This window comes from Diuraphis noxia, unplaced genomic scaffold (genome assembly GCF_037042655.1).
Source record: "Diuraphis noxia isolate RWA-SAM2 unplaced genomic scaffold, SU_Dnox_SAM2 contig0004, whole genome shotgun sequence".
Classification (NCBI taxonomy): Eukaryota; Metazoa; Arthropoda; class Insecta; order Hemiptera; family Aphididae; genus Diuraphis; species Diuraphis noxia.
In genome coordinates this window covers 27075076-27097438 of record NW_028301714.1, presented here as the reverse complement: position 1 = coordinate 27097438, position 22363 = coordinate 27075076, and the positions used below count along the sequence as shown (strand labels likewise).

The 22363-nt window shown below is 30.5% G+C and overlaps 3 protein-coding genes and 1 long non-coding RNA gene across 6 annotated transcripts; 3 read left to right on the top strand and 1 right to left on the bottom strand.

Annotated features, from left to right (window-relative positions):
* Positions 1-800: 800 nt before the first annotated feature.
* LOC107163854 (serine hydrolase BPHL-like) lies at positions 801-3944 on the top strand. The gene is made up of 5 exons (XM_015511455.2): positions 801-1140; positions 2463-2556; positions 2669-2835; positions 2905-3314; positions 3779-3944. The coding sequence occupies exons 1-5, from the start codon at positions 1057-1059 to the stop codon at positions 3873-3875; spliced, it is 852 nt and encodes a 283-aa protein (XP_015366941.1). The 5' UTR covers positions 801-1056; the 3' UTR covers positions 3876-3944.
* A 68-nt stretch (positions 3945-4012) lies between these two features.
* On the top strand, positions 4013-5444 carry Ipk1 (Inositol phosphate kinase 1). The gene has a single exon (XM_015511454.2). The coding sequence runs from the start codon at positions 4013-4015 to the stop codon at positions 5267-5269; it is 1257 nt and encodes a 418-aa protein (XP_015366940.2). The 3' UTR covers positions 5270-5444.
* Positions 5445-6321: 877 nt separating this feature from the next.
* AP-2alpha (adaptor protein complex 2, subunit alpha) lies at positions 6322-17618 on the bottom strand. 3 transcript variants are annotated; one of them, XM_015511443.2, is made up of 20 exons: positions 17275-17618; positions 16665-16786; positions 15787-15998; positions 15358-15446; positions 15161-15265; positions 14830-15076; positions 14660-14768; positions 14435-14585; positions 14186-14354; positions 13951-14088; positions 13705-13887; positions 13504-13635; positions 13237-13434; positions 12994-13164; positions 12757-12926; positions 12563-12692; positions 12365-12503; positions 12158-12302; positions 11884-12094; positions 6322-9730 (listed from the first exon to the last, which is right to left on the bottom strand). In XM_015511443.2, the coding sequence occupies exons 2-20, from the start codon at positions 16726-16728 to the stop codon at positions 9653-9655; spliced, it is 2841 nt and encodes a 946-aa protein (XP_015366929.2). In that variant the 5' UTR covers positions 16729-16786; positions 17275-17618; the 3' UTR covers positions 6322-9652. The 3 variants fall into 3 exon arrangements, with proteins under 3 accessions (XP_015366929.2, XP_015366930.2, XP_015366931.2); XM_015511444.2 differs by having other exon boundaries at positions 17319-17618; XM_015511445.2 differs by having other exon boundaries at positions 17327-17618.
* A 146-nt stretch (positions 17619-17764) lies between these two features.
* On the top strand, positions 17765-20918 carry LOC149055900 (uncharacterized). Its single transcript, XR_016191309.1, has 2 exons — positions 17765-17936; positions 20601-20918. It is a non-coding gene; the product is annotated as an uncharacterized LOC149055900 (long non-coding RNA).
* Positions 20919-22363: the final 1445 nt, after the last annotated feature.

Sequence of the window (22363 nt, the reverse complement as noted above, 5' to 3'; positions counted from 1 at the left end):
CAACATCTGATTGCTGCTGTCAACATATCATTTCCGTGGTCTTTTGCATTAATCGTTGCTATGAAAATAAAAATCTTTAAACTTTTTCAATTTTAAATGCTAGTAGATATTTAATGCTCCGCAGTCCGCATTGATCATCCCCCCCTCCCCGAAAAAAAATCCTGGCTACACCGCTGGCACTTACTAATTATAGAAAAAAAACATTTTTCTTTAAATGTATAGACCTTAAGATATGGCTTCACTGCATATCCCAGGCAACCCCCCTCGCAGGCTCAAACGAAATTGAAAGAGATCTTAAGTGATCTAAATCCAACTATGAGTTCTTAGCTGTTACCAATGGGTGACTTCCTTAAAAGTTGGTTTTTAAAAAAAAAATTATGTATATATTCTATATCAAAATTACTAAATGTGCTTGTTGTACAGATTGTTTTTGAAAATAATAAAAAATAAAATGTATAGACCATAAATACGAAAAAATGTATTGGTTTTTCTAAATATTAAGTAAGACACAACACCAATTGGCCATTACACAAGTACACAACATGGAGTAATATTTACTCTATGGTACCATGAGGGGCTAGTACAGTTCGGCCCCGAGATAACAGGCAGAATAATTTTCATGGAATAAACGAATAAATCGGGGCCGAACTCAAAAGCAGGTGCATCAACATTAAAACACAAAATATCCCAATGCATTTCCCAAATTTATGTATTTTCAACTTTAAAAATTATTGTAGTGATCTTAGTTCGTGATAAAGCTTATCGTGGACTTGGGACGATATTTTTTCAATGATAAGAAACGAGTATTTTTAAATCATAAGTACTTCCTGGTTATAGATTATAAATTATAATTTATAATACAATTTGTCATGCATAAAGTTTTTAAGTTACATCGTTGAGGTTTGAGAATCCGTGTTCGTGATACTACTAAACTGCTGAGGTGTTTCACTAATTACTATTATATTATTTATTTACGACAAATGACCGCTGGTCGTACAAATCGAATCGTAAACTGCTAAGACTTCAAACCAGACAAACTACGGATTCTATTTCATAATGATATCTGTAAGATTTAATAAATTACTCAGAAATTGTAGTTTGCTGTGCAAGAAAAGCCAAATTCATCATTCTTCGACAGAGGTATACTATGATAAATAAAATATATAATATATTTAGGATGATTCATTGATTCACCAAGCATATTAACCTTTCTCGAGATTGCATGTACTTCTTTAAGTGTCCTGTAGAGATATGCTTCTATTTTTTAAATTGGAGCACTCTTTTTTAACTATAAATTATTCAATGAATAATTTTTCTAAACAATTTTACTTTAATCTATATACGTCACCTATAAGTACGTGTAGTTTCTGAATTCTTTAACTTTGTGTTCTAAGGTTAAAAGGTCTACAGCAATGGCTGTATTAGGATTTAGGGCCAAGCAATATGCCAACAGTTCAACTTCCTTGTAGTGATAAAAAAAAATTGGTTTATAAGACATGGGCACGTGACAATATACAAATTTTAACCATTATTAACATTGGTCTATCAACATGAAAAATGTGTAAAAACATCCCAAGTAGAATAAATCGAATAAATAATAGTTCCAATATTACAGTTATTTTATATTTTTGTAAACCCATTTTTATGGACATCCTTAGTACAAACATTTTAATAACTAAGGACCTACCTACTCATTTTGATTTTGAATTAGATAGGTACATTAAAATTTTCAAAATTTTATCCACTAAATAATTCTCAGTAAAAAAAAGGAAGTCATTTGGAAAACAGAAGTTTATACCGTCATAGGACTTTTCTTAAGTAGAATAAAACATTTATGAATTTGAAAAAGCTCCTTAAGTAGGTAACTAAATTTAAAAATTTGAAGTCAGAATTTGAATAAATTCATTTATTAAAGAAAATGGTGGTTGCTATGATTGAGGTATCCCCTGTATAAAAATAATATGAAATAATTTGATAAATATTTTATTTCAATTACCAAATAATTTTTTTTTAACGATTGGGTAACTGTACTAGATAATTCAAAATATTGATTCTTATTAGTTGATAGTAAATGCACTATTGAGATTTGAGCATATTCAGTTTTAAATTAACCATTTTTGAACTTGGCATGACATATTATTAGTTTTTTCTAGCTTGTTTACCTACCTACTTAGAAATTACATTATTATTAGGTACCTACCTATAGGCGATTGATATACATTTATATATATTTATCCAATAACTAATAAATATCCCAGTATTTAAAAAATTCCAACTTTTTTTAATTTTGTAAGCATATAAGCTTTGTTAACATTGCATAAAAATAAAAATAATGCTTATTTGTATTTGATTGAATACCTGGTATACTTTTAACTTGTATAATCTAAAATCAATTGAAAAGTTTTTAAAAAAAGCATTATATTACATATTGTATTAAGTAAAAACCACATTTTTATTTACAGAAGCAAACCAAAATCAAAGTTAATAATATTGAAATTAATTATTTAAAAGTTGGAAATGGTCCACAGACCTTGCTGTTATTACCAGGAGCATTAGGTACCTTGGCCATATCAAGTATTTTAGAGTTAATATTCATAACTACAATACCTAATATTAAATATCATGTGACATACATTATATAGGTATTAACTTTATGAATTTTATTTAGGTTCAATATTTACTGATTTTAAGCCACAAATTGAAACTCTTAATCGTGAAAAATATACAATAGTAGCTTGGGATCCACCAGGTTATGGTTTTAGTCGACCACCAGACAGAGATTTTTCACCAGGATTTTTTTATCGTGACGCTGACTATGCCATTTCACTTATGAAAGTATTTAAGTATTTATATTTTTCTACTTGTGTTTTTAATGTTTTTCTAATTTCAATATTGGTCTCTTAGTCTTTGCAAATTGATAAATATTCGCTGCTTGGTTGGAGCGATGGTGGGATTACTGCTCTTATAATGGCATCCAAAGCTGTTGACAGAGTGGAAAAACTCATAGTTTGGGGTAGCAATGCATATGTTACTGAAAAAGATGTTGAATTATACGAGAAAATAAGAGATATACAAAAATGGTCTCCACGCATGAGGCAACCATTTATTGATCTGTATGGCGAACAGTATTTTTCAGATACTTGGAATGCTTGGGTAGATTCATTTCAAATAATACTAAAAGAAAACGGAGGGGATATTTGTAGAGAAGCACTATCTAAAATCAAAGCACCTACTCTCATTTTACATGGTGCTCAAGATCCTTTAGTGCCTATGGAGCATCCAGTTCATTTACACAAAAAAATAAAATATGGATCGTAAGTTATTACATATAGGTACTTAATATTAGTTTTGATGAGAAAACTTCTTCACAGTTATATATTTTTGAAATATTCATTAGGTACAATAACTAAAGAAGTACAACAAATGACAACATACTAAATGATTAATTTGAAAATATTTAATTTTTGTATGATTCTAAATAATAATAATAGGAGTATCTAAGAAGTAGTGACAATTTAATTTAACTATATAAAAATTCAAGCAATTCAATAATCAAAACTTACATATAATATTATGCATGATAATACATAATATATAATATGAATATAACAATATATAATAAATTACAAAAGTATTTTAATTACATATCCAAAAACAATGATTAATTATGCCTATCTAATTTCATTATTATTTCTGTATAATTAATACACACATACTGACATACCTATAAATGTACGACCACCCTTGATATAATATTGTTTCCATTCGTGTGTTTCAGGCTTGAAATCTATCCGGAAGGTAAACACAACATTCATCTAAGGTATGCGGAACTATTCAATTCGGCAGTAGACGGTTTCCTGGCCGAAGACTTGTAAGATATCAAGACTTCGAAATAATTATAAACTTAGCCCAAATAAATAAAAGTACTAATTATTAAAACCATAGCAGCGGTGGTTTTAGACAATATAGATAGAAACGCAGTTCTAAATCGTAGGGAGGCAAAAAAAAAAATATGAGCGAACAAACAGCGTGGGCCGCCACTCTACCGGAAATGACATTACGTGACAAGGTGTGGCGTTACAAGGGCGAGGGCAACGCCAATGTTGTTTTGTCGGTGCCTGCCGATGGAATAGTTGTGCGGGCGATGAAAGAGGGTAACAATAGCGGTGGTGTAACTTCCGCGGCGGCGGCCGAAACACTATCCGTGCGGTTGAACTTTTGCGACGCCGTCAAACGTTCATTCTTCAGCGGCGGTGGCCGTCACGTAGACGTGCCCGTACCGATGCGAGTGTCCGCCGAAGAGTTGCGTGAAATTGACAGGCTCATCCGGCCGGACAGACCGCCGGACCGGAAGCACAAAAATCTAGTGTGGGCCGGAGGTCTGGTAGCCGTATGTCCGGATTACACGACGCTGCCGCCGACGGACGTGTCAGGCGTCTGGTGTATCGAGATTAAACCCAAACAGGGATGGGTGCACGAAGAAGACATGGCGAGCGGCCCCGGCATGGTGCGGGTCAAATGCCCGTTCTGCGCGCACCAGTACTTGAAACTGGGCCGGGGCGACGTCCGGAGGCCGAGCGGTTACTGTCCGCTGGACATGTTCTCTGGCCGCCGCGAACGGGTTCGGCGGGCCGTCGGCGCATTGCTCTGGGACCCACAGAACAATCTGAAAATGTTCCTGGACGGTGACCCGCTCGTGGCCCTGGACGACGGATTCAGAAGTGCGGCGAAGGCGGCGCTGGGCACGATCCAACGGTTTTGTGCGTTGGTCACGGGCGCTCTGCTCGGCGATTTCGAGGGCAGCCGGGACGTTCCGGTTGACGAATTGGATGCTTCGGATGAAGACCACGATGGCCATAGTACCGTTTCGGGGGCGTTCCAACCGTCGTGCGACTTCGACGCGGTCCCGATGCCTCCACATTGCGTGCTGCACGAGATCCTGACAATGCAAAAGATGCAAACGACCGGTTTCGTAGCCGTGTGTTCCGAGTACGACGGACGGCCACCGCGGGATCCGCAGTTCGGTCACGTCTACCGACTGCGGCCGAACAACGGAGTCGACACCGCCTGGAGCCCGGTGGACGGTTATTTGGTGGCCGCCACGGCCCGGGATTGTTCCGTGTTTGTTACGTTCCGCCCCGACAGTTCATTAACCGCGATACGTGTCAAGGTGTCCGATTTGGACCCGAAACCTTTGTCAACCGTTGACAAACACCGGAATCGCGACGCAGACGTTTTGTTAGCTTGTCAACGATATTCGGTCTGGTAGTGGATGACGTGTTGTGTTTTGGTGGGAGAGAAGTTGGGTTAAAAGTTTCGATCAAGTCTTACTTCCTTTATAATTACTACGTTACGTAGCAATCCAAAATATTTTCTAATCGTGGATGTATGTATTGTTTATATTTAACGAACAAATTAAATAAATGCCGACAATCACGAAATAACAGGTTTTAGTTTGGGTTTCGTTGTTTTGATTTTATATTTAACACATTTTTCTAATGAACTATTTGATTCTTAACTTGTTTTCTCTATAAAGTTCCCATTCCTTTAATATGACTTATTACGGTTGGATAGACTAGAGTAATGGAAAGTAAACAATTCTATTCACATTCCATCATTTCGTAGTTAAATAGAAAGAGGATGGATAACTCATACAAAAGGTGGTGGGTCAAGATATCCTTTATTCAAATGCTCATGGGCATTTAGTGTTTACAATGTTGTATAAGTTTTAATTAAAAGTAAGAAAGTTTTGAATGATCATATTACTTTAAGTAATGGTGGTAACACCAATGACATTAACATACCTAATTTAGATTATTTTTTTACGTTAAAGTCATATTTTCAACATTAAGGGTGGTTCCCATAGAAATTTATTTAGATGTAGCGAGTATGTTTAAGAGATAAAAATTATGTACATTTTATTAGAGCCTCAGTGGTTGTCAGAGAATATAGGTTTCTTTGACTTTAAAATGTACTTACTTTAAAAAAACACTTTAACCAGTTTTTTTTCATTAAATCGCTTTGATTTAGGACCAACTGTTGGTTATCGAACTGATGCTGCATTGCTGAATTCAGATTTATCATCTAAAAAACTTCCATCACAAGGCATACCATGCATTATGAATTAAACCATTTCCAATCTTGTTTATTACAAAATATAATTAATATATTATGTAATTAACAAATCATAACTTAGTGTTTATGTTATAGGATCAATTCGATTAGTTCACATATCACAAAAGTTAACTTTGTATAACTGTTAAAACATAAATACTAAATAGGTATTTATTATTTATTTATGTACAAAAAAATAAAAGTTACTTAATTTATATGAGTACATGTTTATTAGAGATGTTGATAATGGACAAATAATTATATGGATTTACAAAAATTCGATGGGAGTACTAAAACTGCTCGTCACCTAACAAATTAAAATAATTGCAATTTGAAAAACAATACAAATTATACAATATAATAATAATAATATAAAAATAAAACAATAATAATGACAATAGTAAGCAAAAAATATATTTTTACCTATTTTATACCTACCAAATATAAAGAATAAAGATTAACAAATAAATAATCAGGTAAATAATCAAAATATTCATAGTTTATTTGAATGTTCAAGCCCTATTTACTTTTCTCAACTAATTTTATCAATTTTATTGAAATTTCATTATATTGATATCAATCCCCTCTTAAATAAAAAAGTGAATAATAAATTGAATATATTAATAGCTTAATATGTTATTATTATAATATAAAATCCAATGAACAACAAAATGTACCTAATACAAAATATGAAACTATGTAAATGACACATGTTATAAACAATTTTTATATGCTTGCATCAGACATTAAAAATACAATAAATTAATAATCCTGTACTAAAGTGGATACAAAGAGTTATTTTTCATAATTTGAATTATTATAGAGCTTTCAGCTTATAACTTACAGTAGCTGGTTTAATTTCTAACTATAAATAATCTTATGCTGTAATCTTGACATTTTTCTCGAAAATTAATTTTAAATTATACAAATTTGTATCCACTCTAAATTTTAATCACCAACATTAAGTTCACTATTAAAGTGAATGTGATAAAATAAAACTTATTGTAATTTTCTAGCGATACCAGAAACATGCACACCAGCAACTTTTTGCGATTTCACCAAAATGAATTGGTACCAGGTGCAAAATTAGAGACAAGTCTACTGCTTTCACAAAGAAAAAAAATTCATGTTTAATATAAGCAAAAAAAAAGTTGGTCTTATATTTATTTAAAAAAAAAACCCTGTAATTTGTAAACACCATGGCTCTGTTGAGTCTGTTGCAACTTATATTGGTAGATTTTTTTTTTAACCATTCAGAAAACTGATGGAACACTATAACATTTGTATAGAATTAATTCATCAACATAAAACATAGATCAGTTGACTGTTGTTTAAAATATAGTTATAATGGTGTTGGGATATAAGGATTGAAATCAATTATAAGTGGATATGGAAACTCTAAAATTTTATAGCTTTCAAAATAAAGATAAAATTAAAAATATATTATAAGAATGGATAAATATTCTCAGTAAACACTTTTATGTTTTATTTAGTTCTTGAGATATTGATAAATGATAAAACAAGTTAAGAAAAGTATTTGTGCTAGAACATAACCATAGTTACCAACTAATATATTTACATATATATCATATTATTGTATCGTCAATGATAACATTGAAATATATTAGCTAAATAGTAATATTAGTTTTATTTGTATGTATTCAACCGCTGTTTTAAAACTCAAAAAATTCAGTAAAATAAATTGCAATTGTCAATTATAATATTATTATTAAATGGAAATAAATAAAATAAAGATATATATAAAAAAAATAAGAGGTATAAAATGATATAAATTAACAATAAATAATTACTAATAGTCACATTAATAATTTTTTTTTCATATTATATAATATATACTCAGTGAACATTTTTTTAGACAATTTTCAAGTGTCTAATAAAATAGAATACAAAATAAAAATAAATAAATAGAATAAAAGGATGGATCACATGTTAAGTTAAATTGTTTATAAAATATGATAATATAGTAGTAATTAAATATATTGTCATACTTGGAAAATAACTGTATAATAATATATAATATATCATTAGCAAAGCTAGTAGATTATTTTAAGTTAATAATAAGTCCTTATAAGAACTATCAGGTGAATATTAATTAGTAAGTATAGTTTAATTTTATAATAGTTGAACTATGGTCAAACATAAGATTATGAGGTTATTTTATTACAATTTTAGGCTCAAATATAAATATAATAAAAGATGGAGAATTCTAAGGAGTATTGAGAACACGGCCAAAAAGATCAATTGGATAAATGATACAAAAATATTGTTTTTACTTTTAATTTAATAAAAATAAATTTAAATCATATTCATATTTAGGAAGAATAAATCATATTCATATTTAGAAAGAATAAATCATATCAACGATAAAGAGGTTGATATCTAGTTTACTTTTTTATGGTGAATAATAAATCAGACCAACCACATTGTGTAATGGAAACAATTATTTAGAACTAAAAATCTTCAAAAATAAAATTGATTATTTCTCCTATTGTGGTGATTGTAATTAATATACAATTAACGAATGTGGTTTTTAAAATTGTATTACTAACCACCAGTATCAACACTTAATGCAACTTTTTAAACTAAGTAGGATGAAAATGCAGCTCATAATTATCATTTATAGATTCGTATAAATAGTTTAAAATGGCATAATAAATAAAATACTAGCCTAGTGACTAAAACAATATTTGTAACATAATATATAGATGAGTATAAATTATTTTTATATAAATCTAGGATTCTATATATTAAAAGATATAGTTTGCACAATAACTGTGTAGGATATATATATTAGCAAATTTATTTAATATTCTAATATATATATTTACAATGCACTTTAAGATAATTTTTTTTCTAAAAAAATTCCTAATTTCACAAAACAAGCATTATATTCATGTGTATTTCGCTTTAAGTTTTTGTGGTAACTTCTAAAACATTTTATAACCTAGCTCTTAAGAAAAAATAAATTAAACAGGACTTTATTATTCAAGTTAATGTCAAGAAACTTTTTTATTTAATTTCTAGATATTAAATTTAGAGTAGATTACAGTACAAAAAAGGAAAATTATCACACATAATACGCAGTATTATCGTAATAATTACAGTTTTGAAAGTTTAAAACAAAAATAATGATGATGTTTATAAATTAATTTAAAAGTGACCTAAATTTTAATCATTTTCCATACTATTATAGAAAAAACAAAAATAATTTTCAATTTTACCACTTAACATCTTTGGGGTCTTGGCAACACTTGTTAACCACATGCATGTACACATACATTACAAAATACATTACAAGAAAAACAATTAAATAAATTACATAAAAATTATAGTATAATAAACTATACGATCTCAGACTTAGAACGTTTTAATTTAGGTTTATTCACAGATAATTTTTGATTTGTATGTGTACATGAGGCCAGTGTGTGCATGCATAATTCATATAAAACAATAATTCAAAATCACAAAAAAAATATTCCATGGTGTTTTTACACGAATGTTAACTATTACCATAATTTTAAAACTGGTCAGCCAAAAGATCACAAATTTCAATGGACACGGGTTCTTTGCTGGACCTTACTGTCAAACGATACATCTGTAGAAAATAAAATCAATCAATAAACAAGAAAAAATATAAACATATAAATGAATATTAAGTTTCCATTCGTAGCTAATTGTATGAAACAACAAGAATAAATTTTAATGATTTAAATATTATCAGAGAAAAATGTTTTGAATGTCTCCAATTTTTCTAGATCAATATTTTCATATTGAAAAAAAAGATTCCTGTGAGACAAATTTCGATTATTTAAAATATTTTAATTGATAAATTAAATACAAAGTAATAATAACAATATTCAGATATCATTCTAGTTACGAGAATAATGCCACTCTGTGAAACAATAAATCTTCATAAATACATTATAACAAAATAATACTACTATGGTATTAAATAATAATAGCCTTACACATCTCTTTGTTAATGCTCCCCCACCACCCAATATGTTACAATAGTAACACAAAAATCAATCCTCATTAGATCTGACCCAAGCTACTGTCATAAATTACACTTTATATAGGGTGTCCCATGGAAATCGAACATTCTGACAAATGAAATAACTTTTGTTCTTATCAATATTAAAATTGATTGAATGAAAATATCTTATTTTATTTTTTTAATAATTAAAATAAAAACTTAAAATTTGATACAAAATTCCAAAAACATTTAATATAGCCAATTTGAAAGTCTCATTTTGAAAAAAATGTATTTAAGTCAAATGGCTGATTCTTTAACATTTTTTTAAACATCAATATTCTTGTTATATGTTGATTACAATCGTTTATGTTAAAAACATAATTAAAAAAAACATTTTAAAAACTATATGCATCATAGTGAATTTAAATTTTTTGAAATTATAATGTTTCTAATATAAACTGGATCGGAATTTACTTAATGAGAATATTGATATTAAAATTTTTTTTTTTTTAATCAGCCATTTGACTGAAATAAATTTTTCTCAAAATTAGATATATTGAATGTTTCAGAATTTTTTTTATTAAATTTAAATTTTTCATTTTCACTTTTCAGTATTAAAAAATAAAAAATGTAACGCAAGTGTGTACTTTATATTAAACATTTTTTTTTTTTAATATTGGTTAAAAGTTTAAAACAAAATTTATTTCATTTGTTAGAATGTCAGATCTCCGTGGGAATTCCTGTATATCTTTGTATATCAATATGATATAAAAGCACAGCTTTTGTTTCAATAAAAGAAAATTTTTAACTGTGATTAAAATATACATTACATTATATTGTATTCAATAGTTTAATTTAAAAATTTAGGTGGGTAAACTTTTTAATAATAAAAAAAAAAAATAGTCCAATACTCAATAGTATAAAAATTTATCTGTACACATCTTTATATTTTACCTACTATATTTTATCACCTAACTGTGCACCTATGCTTAAAATTTTCTCCGCCTAGAATAATTGGTTTTTTTTTTTTATAAACTATTTTAAAACCATTGCATTTAATTAATTTAACAAAAACTAAATGCTAGAAGTAGAAACGCCACATAACATATTTATCAAGGGTGGAAAGGGGTTTAATGTTGTTTTAATAAATATAATACTAATTGTAGCATAAAAATGTAATTTCATTATATTTTGTTTTTCATCTATGAGATGATTATGCATGTACAGTGTAATATAGATTAGTACTATGCAACAAGATGAAAGCTGATGATTGTTTAATAAAATAAAACCAACACCATACAGGACTTGTAGATCTAAAATCTTAGGAACAAATGTCATAAATAAGTAAGGTTGACAATTATCACTTGTAAATATAACACCAGAAAAAATAATTATTTAAGAGTGTCAGAGCCATTCAGTGCAGTTTTTTTATTTAAAAGAAAAGAACATTTCTCAGGTTGGATCAAAGCCTGTTTGCCAAAATGTTCGGTAATTGAAAAATATAAAATTTGAATAATTTGTTATTTTCCTAATGTATTATTTTAGCAGTATATAAAGTAAAATAATAATACCGGCTTTAATCTGACCTGAAAAAAGACCACTCTTTTTAGTCAATAATCATTAACTCATAAAAAACACTAAAACAAAAGTAATTTATAAATAAGATAAGAAAGCAATGATATTTTGTAACGAATCAACTTCTTCATTTATTGGTTGGCACATGTTAGTATGTAGGTACTTAACATATCTTAACAGTGACTAAAAATAAGTACCTGAGCTTGTTTATTGGGTTCTAAGCGTAGCAAACATCCAATCTGTTGTGTTTTTGTATGAACAATACCAGCACAAACAAAATTGTCAGGATTTGGATCAATGCCATCTAATAATTGCATTCCAAATCCAGATAGTTTTGTCCTTGTTGAAACTTGATCCATAGGTTGTGAAGCCTTGAAAATTTTTTGAGACTTTTGAGGATCGTGATTACTAAAAACATAAAAACAAAATGCAAATAAATTTAAAAAACCATTTTAAAATATTCCCAATTACCTGCCAAGATTCTTCCACCGAGCAAAGAAAGACTCACTGTTCATTTCAGTTGGTTCAAAAAATTTATTTAAAGTCACTGGTAGCTTGACAGAAACATTTTGCGGAACACCATTGTACACAAATGAAACATTTATAACAGGTGTGTCTAAAACAAAACATTTTCATTTAATACAGGTATCATTTCAGATTAGGAAACAAGATATTAACCTGTATATTCTTCTACACACTCAATAATTGCCAATTGTTGTATTTGAGCCCCAGCTTCCAGAACTGGCTCAATAGGCTTAATTTGTATAGCCAATTTAGTGACCCAAAGATGTGGACTAGATAATACTGTGGCAAAATTCTATAAACCAAAATTATATTTGAACATTTTTATTATGTTTCATGGTTATGAAAACTCACCTGCAGTGGAATTGTAGTTTTGTTACCATAAAATAGACCTAAACGTCCCAAATTTTTTTTAAACTCACATTTTACACCTACTTGAATCAATTCACTTTCAAACAGTACTCCATTGTTTTTACAAATGAATCTATAAAATACAATTATTAAGAATGTTAAATAATACTTAAGCATATTGCATATACAAGATTTACTTTTTAGGATTATAATTATTTTGACTGGCATTCAATGAATTTGAAGCCGTCGATCCTCCGCCACCATATAAGTCTCCCAAGACATCCACTAAAACATTGGCATTACTTGTATGTGTAGTAGATGTAACTGGTGTTGATAAACCTAACAGATCTGCAGAATTGCTGTTGGACTGTAACATTAATAATAGAAAAATTAAAATTCACAAAATTTTAATAACTATATCATTATTTTATTACACTGTTGTGATTATTAACATGATTATTTTGATGACTTATTGGAGAAGGTTGGGGACTATGATTTTCTAATGTTTCAGTTTCTGGTACTCGACCAGGTTTCTTCTTTTTAAGGACAGCCAATATTGATGATTCACGTTCTGGGAAAGATGGCATCTCTTCCAAAACTGTGGCCTAATGGTTCACAATTAAAATACAAAATAATTAAACTGGGAAATGTTAACTATAATTTGTTTAAAAACATACCAAAACATCAGTTGATACTATTTTTGATAGTTGTAAATACTCGGATGCTCTTTGTTGTAATTCAGCATCAGCACTTCGTAAATTACTGTCTTGTTTAAGTATTTCCTGGATAGTAGTTTTTACTTCAGGGAACAAATTAATGAATTTCACATACGTTGACAGTAATAATGCCCGAGTCATTGGTGAACATAAGTGATACTATTAACACAAAAATAATTATTAAATATAATAAGCATACTTAAAATGAATACTTTTACTCATTATTACCTTGGAATGTAATAATTGAAACTGGACATTTGGTGCAGATCGAGTATCACCAGCAATTAAATTACCAAACTCTCCAAGGATGTAACCACCAACTTTAACCATATTCTCGTGACAAGCAGGTGCTTGTAATGCCTAATAAAAAAATAAGAGGATGATAAGACATATTCTTCAAACAATAACTATAAAAAAAAAAAAAAATACCTCAAATACAGTTTTGGCAGCATAACCTTGTACATCATCTCTATTAATTACAATTTGAATAACACGATACCAAACTTCTTCAGAAACATAATCTCCTGCTATCCGAATTAAATTCAGTATAACATCCACATACCAAGTATAATCAGTTGCATATTTCTCAGCCAATATAGCTACTTTCAATACCTAAACAAATAATATTCATAAAAATAAAAATAATATTAAAATTATTATTAAAAAAATATAAACCATTTCTTCTCTTATTGAATAGTCAGCTGTTTCTAAATAATTTAACATTTCCTGAACTATTTCCTCAGAATTTGACTTATCACACATAGCATAAAGTAAATCAACAGCTTGTTGTCTAACTGAAACATCTTTTTCCATCTATGAAATATAAATTTATTTATTGATATATCATACATATAAATATTACTATAAAATTATGCAAAAAATTATAAAACATAGATACTAGATAGCTTACTTTCATTGACAATATAACAACTTCTTGATGTTTTTTAACAGCTTCATGTGAAAACTCAGAATTAGCTAAAAGACACATGGACTCCAAAGCTAAATATCTCAGATTTGTTTCTCGGTTAGATAAAAATTGACCCAACTGATTACAAGCTCTCACAAGTAAATTTGGTTCGCTGAAAAGAAAAGAAAACCATTCAGGATGAATGATGATAACTATTTGATTTTAAATTTTAATATTTAACTATAGACTTACCTATCATTGTGAATAATCAAACTAATAGCTTCAAATAGTACGGCGTTTTTAGCATTGGAATGTTGCACTTTTTTTGATTTTGGAGCGTCTTGTGCTTTGTTTAAAATGGCCTCCAAGCATTCATTCAACCTAACCCTCACACCTGCATCTTCTATTTATTATAAGTAATTATAATTATTAAGACATATTTAGCCTTTGAAAAAAATATTTAAATTCAATTTTTACCCGGAGTTGAATAATTTTGTAAAAGTCTAAGTAATTTAACAGACAACCATGGAGCTGGGACGAAGTAATATGTATAATCTTGAAGATCAGTATAACTAGCAGTCACAATCTATAAAAAAAACATCAAAATATTATCACTGTGGATGATGTGTAAATGTACTTTAAATTACCCTGGAAAGCCTTGAAACTGCAAAACTGACACAAGCTTTGTATTCTTTTGGATTTCGTTTTACAAGTGCATCAATAAGAGAAACAGCGGCTGTGACTACACCCAAATGTTGATCATTTAACAGGTGAACAATTCTTGATGTCCACTCACTGGCACCATTTGAATCTATGGGTATGACATCAGGGTTAGTACGTAAAAGTCGTAGAAAACATAATGCTGCTGATTGTTTGACCACATCCATTGTGTCCCTATTTAACAAAAATACACATATGTTTCAAGTTTTAATTTTTTTTTTTTTTCGATTTTTAGCTCTTGCAATGAAGTATACATACCCTGAAACCAATAACTTTGGTATATCATAACCAAATGCTTCAGCCATATCTCTACTACCAATATTAGCAATACACTGCATTGCTAAATTCACATGGATAGAATTCCTAATAAAACCATTAATACAAATGTTAGAAATACATTGAACTAAATATTATGCACTAACATTTTTAATTCCGTTGAGAAAATTCTAACGTACCGAGATTGCAGATCATTTTTAATACTTTGATTGATAAGTTTAATTAAATCACTGTTAGTATTTACTAATACTGAAATAAACAAATAGCCCTAAAAAAACAAATCAATAACAAAAGTTATTTATACATTTATATAAAATTATTATGAAATAAAAAGTATACTAGAAGCTCATTATTTTTTAAGACGAAAGAAAAGTAGAAAAATTAAATTTGAATCAAATTCTCCATTAAAATAAATGAATTATTTAATTATTTATGTATGTTACTTCATCACAAAATTGTGTCATATAAAATATAAATAGTACTTATTATTGTAATATTAGAAAATAAAATATAAATTAATATTTAAAATAATACCGCCAACCAATGTAACATGTAATAAATCATATATATTAAGTTGAATTAAAATATAGGTGGTTAAAATAACTCACAATTTGTTTTTCAGAATATTTGTTGGAAGATAATAAATTGACAGCCTCCATATGGCCGAAATCAATATCATGGCCAAGTAGAAATATAAATAAAAGCTTGCAAACATATTTTTTTTTTTGATATCCGTCTAATGTCTTGTCACCTTTAAACTTGCTTCTAATATTAGCTAATTCTTTATTGATTCTCTTTATTTCAGCCTCTTTACTTTTGCCTAAAAAAAGATGTAAGAATTGATATTTGAAAAATGACAAAAATGTAAATATGCTTTGGTATACATTTTTATCAGTAAACTATTTTAATATTAATACATATTATATTAAACTTTAATAATGTTAATTTGTTTCAATAAAACTTTATAAATATGTTGTATGTTAAACTCCTTATCAGAAGATAAAATAATTATCTCTAGTTTTAATGGTCTGGTTTGTGTTAATAAAATAATATTCCAATATAATAAATGTTTTTAGCATAAAAATGACATTTATAGCATAATACATATAAAGATATATTTTTATGAGTATATAATGAAAACAAATTGTAATATTCTAACTGTCTACTACTACTAGATATTAAGAATCTCTATAATTTCATATTTATAATCCCTTAATGATATGTATATCTTTGAGAAATGCATACAACATAATTTTTTTTAAATACTGAAATGGAATTATTTTTAAATGCTATCAAATTTCTAATAACAAAATTCAGATTCAAAAAACAAATTAACAAAACCAAAGTGATACTATTTAAAATAATATATTTTTAGTAGTTTGTTTTCAAATAACATATTTACATACAAAACAACAAATATTTGATTGATTCTAATACAAACACATTGTGAATTCATTAAAGTAAAATATATGGAAAAAACATTTACAATTTCTGATGTCTGAAATGAATACGGCCAATCCCCGCATACCATCTCCTCTGACTGCCGGCATGATTACGGTAGTGGAAAAAAGTGTTTGACAGTGTACTTTACATCTAGTTTGTCAAAACCTATAACACATAATATTAATTGAAATATGTGACGCACTCAAACTACGGCAGGCAATAAGTCTAGTGGGTTGGCCAGGCATCAAACCAACTGGATATCATGTTTCGACTTCGGGAGAGTCAGAGAAAAATTTACCAATAGAGGTACCTAAGAATGAACGACAATGATAGTGGAGTATAAAAATATTATTGTGCTTAATGGATAATTTCCTGTGCGGTCAGCGTGTCGGATGAGCAGCAGCAACCCCCCGGCCCCCCCGGGGGACGAGCAAAGTGCTGAAAACAGTCGTTAGGAGGGCAGGGCGGGGGGAAATCGGCGGTTATCAATGAACTGGACCACGTCGTTCGACCGTCACCAGGTCACCTCCACCACACCCCCCCAGACACAATATCCGAAACCGCCAATCGAACCGGAGCGAGTAGCGTGTAATATGTATATAGTAGTACAGTGAAATTGTCGCAAAAAGCCGTTTAGCCTTTAGCACACATACCGTAAATGCGATGAACCCGAGATTAAGGACTTCAGCGTCTGTACCTTTATACCTGGAGGTAGTGGCTTGACGGAGTCATTCGAGAAATAAGTCGCAAGTCACACCGAAAATGGGACAGTCACCGGCTCTCTGCTCTGTTCGGACTAGACGCTCCGCCAAGTCGGGGCTGATGGGGTGTCACTCTAGGTCAGTGCGCAACGGCGGCTGCGGTAGACATGACGGCGAATTATAGCACAAAAAGCGTTCGTCGTTGTCGCACCTCCCGATTTTCATTAATATTTTTTGATCTTAGTACTAGTCGACTCGTAGACCTTAACACGGTAATCGGCGTAGTCGTAATCGCAACCGCGGCCAGCAATTAATCGTAGACGTCGTCAACGTCCTACTACTCCCTTCCCGCCTACTACAGACTGCGTCCGCTTCCAACACTCATCCCGCTATCAAACCTTCCGCTCGCACGCTATCTATTGGCCGGGCCAAGTCGAGCAGCAGCAGCAGCTGCTGAAGCCTTGAGCTCGTCATTAGGTCAAGAAAAATATTTGAAGTGTGTCGAGAGAAACGGCTAGACATCTGCAACACAAGATGCACCTAAACGTAACGCCAGGAGGCCAGACATACGATTACGGACTCGGGACTTTTCTGAGATATTTTACGATCACTTTGTAAGTTTGTAACTTATATTATGTACAATATTTCTCCGCCGTGTCGAATTCTTTTCCCGCGCGTTCACTGCGATAAAGGATACGTCTGTTGGTCACACTGCAGAATTGCACCAAAAGGCACCGATAGATTGAGCCTGATATCTTTGCGACATGCGCGCGTGGAATGGTGAATAACTCAGATAATGACGGTAAATCGATCGTCCCGCGGCTGTGGCGCCGTCTGTACCACTACCACAGTACCACAGTCATAGTGCTGTTTCATTGATTGTTCAATACTTCAATAGTACACTTGTTTACGTCACTCCTTACTTGTAATTCTTCAGTTATCAGAATTTAGAACTCCCGCCGCTGGTCTACCAAGTACCAGTCGACCTGGGCGTTTCCCACTTTCGTCATCGTCAGATCCTAAATCCTGATCACAGCGATCGACCCTTGTAAGATGGATAAACCACGAGCATTTATATTTTGACATTTACCAGCTTGGCGTATTTTTATGATCAATTCGAAATAATAATACATAATGAAATTTACAATATTGTTTTTCAGCGATTTAAAAATGTCACGCTGGGCGTCGGCCTTTTCGCCATTAATTCTTAAAATTTTTATTGCAATTTGCAGTACAAGTGCTGTAGCCCTGTAGATGCCTGCCGTATCGTCATATTTTTTTCAATCGGCTCGTTTAGACTAAGAATATGGATATGGGTGATTTTCGAGTCAAATGTCATTTCAATTCTTAAATGATTAAGACTTTCGCTCGGTATATCCAAATACTAGTATTGGAAATTATCAACAGTCTCCGTCCCACCTCATTAAGGTCGCCATTCGCCATACACTGAAGCGGTGACGGTAAAATGAAGCTGGACACACTTTAACGGCACCGCCAAGACAAAAGGATTTTACCGCCACCGTTGCAGTGTGTGGCCACCAAGTCGTAATCGGCCATCGCCTTCGGTCAATTGCGGTAAAGACTAAAGGTGCATCTCCACCAAAATACACCTTAAGAGTTAATAACCGAATTGCCGAATATCGGCATCCCCATTCGTCGCCGATTGGCGATAAGCGATTACTGAAACAGTGAAACGTAACGTCTGAAACTGAATAGTGAATACTGATTAGTGATTACTGTCTAACTGATTAGGATTAGCGAAATATCGGCAATCGGCGACGAGTGACGACGATTACGCCCGACGGTGACAAGACCGTCACGACGGAATGCTGTTCGGCCGTCGACCCATCAACCAGCTCTATCTAGTATCTGGCCGCCGAGCAAATTTTGTTTTAATTGACGATTTGTGCTTTTTACATTTTTTGTCCTTCCATGCGACCATGCGTGAATTTCCGATTTCGTTTTCCCACAATCCCACCGAACTTTTTGATATTATCCGGATGACGTATGTGGGACGTGCCTGCTCAATCAGCTCTCGATACACTGCATCGTATTACAACAGTCGTTAGTCTGTCTCTGTCGCATGTGCGGAATTTTAGGGAGATATTTAAATTATGCATTGACACATAATATAACGCAATAATAATAATGATTACGTCTTTGAATTAACGTGACGTCCACTATTAGAATACGTTGCGTCCAAGTGCGGCGATCGGATTGAGGTTTCTGGCATCTGTCGATCAAAATAATATTATATTAAAGTCATCGATTTTCGGTCGATAAATTTGCCATGTACAGTAGGAACGAAAACAACGATAGATCATTATCTAATCTCTAAACTGTATAATGTATAATATCTTTATATACCTAATACAGTAATACGTTTTGATAAATAATAATGCGATAGCATTAATTCGCTGTATAAAATATACTAACCTAACCTAACATATTAAAATTTGATCGTATGTCAAAATATTAACTTTTTCGGTTGAGCACAATTCACAGAAAAAAAATTAATTATTTCTTATTTCTTTTTTTTTTTTTTTGCATGATTAAAATTGATATATAAACATATAAAGACGTATTTGAAAATTAATAATTGATTTTAAATAGAGATATTATTATTTAAAAAGTATTTAAAACACGTATTGAGTGCTTGCACTTAAATATACTTTACAAAACTGTCGATGAGCCTCCCCTCGCGATCTTTATACGATGACGATGACGGTCCACACAAGTCATTGCCACCGGCGCAGGCGTCCCAAAGCAAACTTAAACAATTATTAATCGATTAATGATCCGTTTTACGATTGTCCTTCTGCACATAATATATAATAATAATAATTAATAACAAATATACACGGCATCGTTCCCGCCGTATGATATTATTAGTATTCGATGACGATATTTATGCATCATATATTTTAAATACGCTTGCGTTCTGAAATTTATATAATAATATAACTATATAATAATGATATGTTGCTCGTACCTTGACTTTAGGTCCATACAGTAACAGAATACACTCTATCGCACGTTCAAATTGAAATATTTATTATGACAAGGCGATTTATTGTCTGTTTTTAAATCTAAATAATGGTAATATGTGGTTTCTAAATGCCGAGTTGTGCACTAAATACCTTTTTGGATTTTTGTTTCTCCATACAATATAATAAATTTTATAAAGTAGGTATTACCATTGATTATAGAATAGACTATAATAATCAATGGTATTACGTAATCTGCATGCAATGACTATACTGACTAAATATACATAGTTATAGTGGTAATAAATATTCCGGCACTCGGCTCACAATCAAGCACATCATAACTGAATGCCGCCAATTTGAGATAGAAAAATGGGAAGCAGGAGTGCCATCCATTCTCGCCGAAGCCCTTCAGCCAGCCAACATCCAGAACACGATATTATTCATAACCAATTCTAATTTAATCAACCATCTATAAAATGATTGTATATTAATATTAAGCAACTTCATTCCAATGTAACTCCATAAATCTGTAGTAGCCAATGGCCTAGATGCCGAGGCTTTTATTAATAAAAAAAAAAATAAATAAATAAATATTTCATCACTTTCTATACGTATATACAATATATATAACACATTATACGTGCTTTACATAGAAATAATCGCGAGAACTAAAATAATATAATTATATAAAAATATATATTTTATTATATATTGCACTCAGACCTGTAATGACTGTACAAGGTTAGGTATACAAGGTGTAACAGAAAGAACTGACTTTTGGAATAACTTTTGATCTAATTAATATTTTAACTTTTTTTTTATTTATCATTAAAAGACGCTAGGGCTATATGTAAAATTGATTTATTTTAATTCTAATTTAAGATTCTGAGCGGAGCGATGAATGTATTGATTTTATCATGATGTGTGTGTGTGTTTTTTTTTTTGTGTCTGTCATTACGTTTTGGGGCAGTAAAAGTGCTTCGATTTTTGACTTCAATACCTCGTTCGATCAGAAAGTGAATCTAGTTGGATTCTAGTTAGAATCGTAATACTTTTTTAAATAATTAAGAAAAACAAACTAAAAATTAAGGGGAAAACGGGAAAATTTACGCACACTCATTTTTTGACAAAATCGATTTTGGTTTTTGATGTAACTTTAAAACAAATGACCATAGATACATGAAATTTTCACCGAATGTTTGTATACGTATATTCTATCCACCATGCAATTTTCAAAAATTTCGATTTAAGTTGAACTATTCATAGGCATTTGAAATTTTCGAACATTATTAGTTTTTTTTTTAAATTAATATCTATAAAAATATATTTGTTAGGCAGAAAAGCTTGAAAATTTAATACAAGGCTCTTAACATATTGTTACAATAGCAGTTGAAAAATAAAATAAATTCATACTCACAATTTTTTTTATAAGCATTCAAAGTTTGAATTTTGACAAAATACTTAAAAATCACGAAAATTCGCAAATTATTTTAAACTAGAAATTCATAAAAAATTTTCTTTTTAAATCTAAGATTTGAAAATTTTTTAATAATCTATAATATATCCTAGACAGATTAACCGTCTTCGCTCAGAATCGTTTTTCGTATACCATTGGATATAATATCATTGGATTCAAATTTAATTCCATCCATTACAGTAACCCACTTGTAACCTACTGTACAGCAGAGCGACATCCACGACTTACCCGCCTTTTTTAGTACTGAAAATAAAAAATTTAAATTTGATTTAAATTTTTTTAGATAAATTCAAAATAGCTAATTTGTGAATCTGATTATAAAAATAATATTGATGGTAAAAAGATTTATATCTAAGTGAAGTAGTTTATTTTTTAGAATTTTTTAAAATATCAATATTTTTTTGATAAAATTAATTTGATACCTAATAACTTTTTAAAAAATATGATTTTTGGGAATTTGCTGAAATGAGAATATTTCTTAAATTATTTAATCATTATTTTATAATATTAACAATTTTTATCATATATTTAATTAGTATATTTTTTTATTTCATTTTTAGTCAGTTCTTTCTGT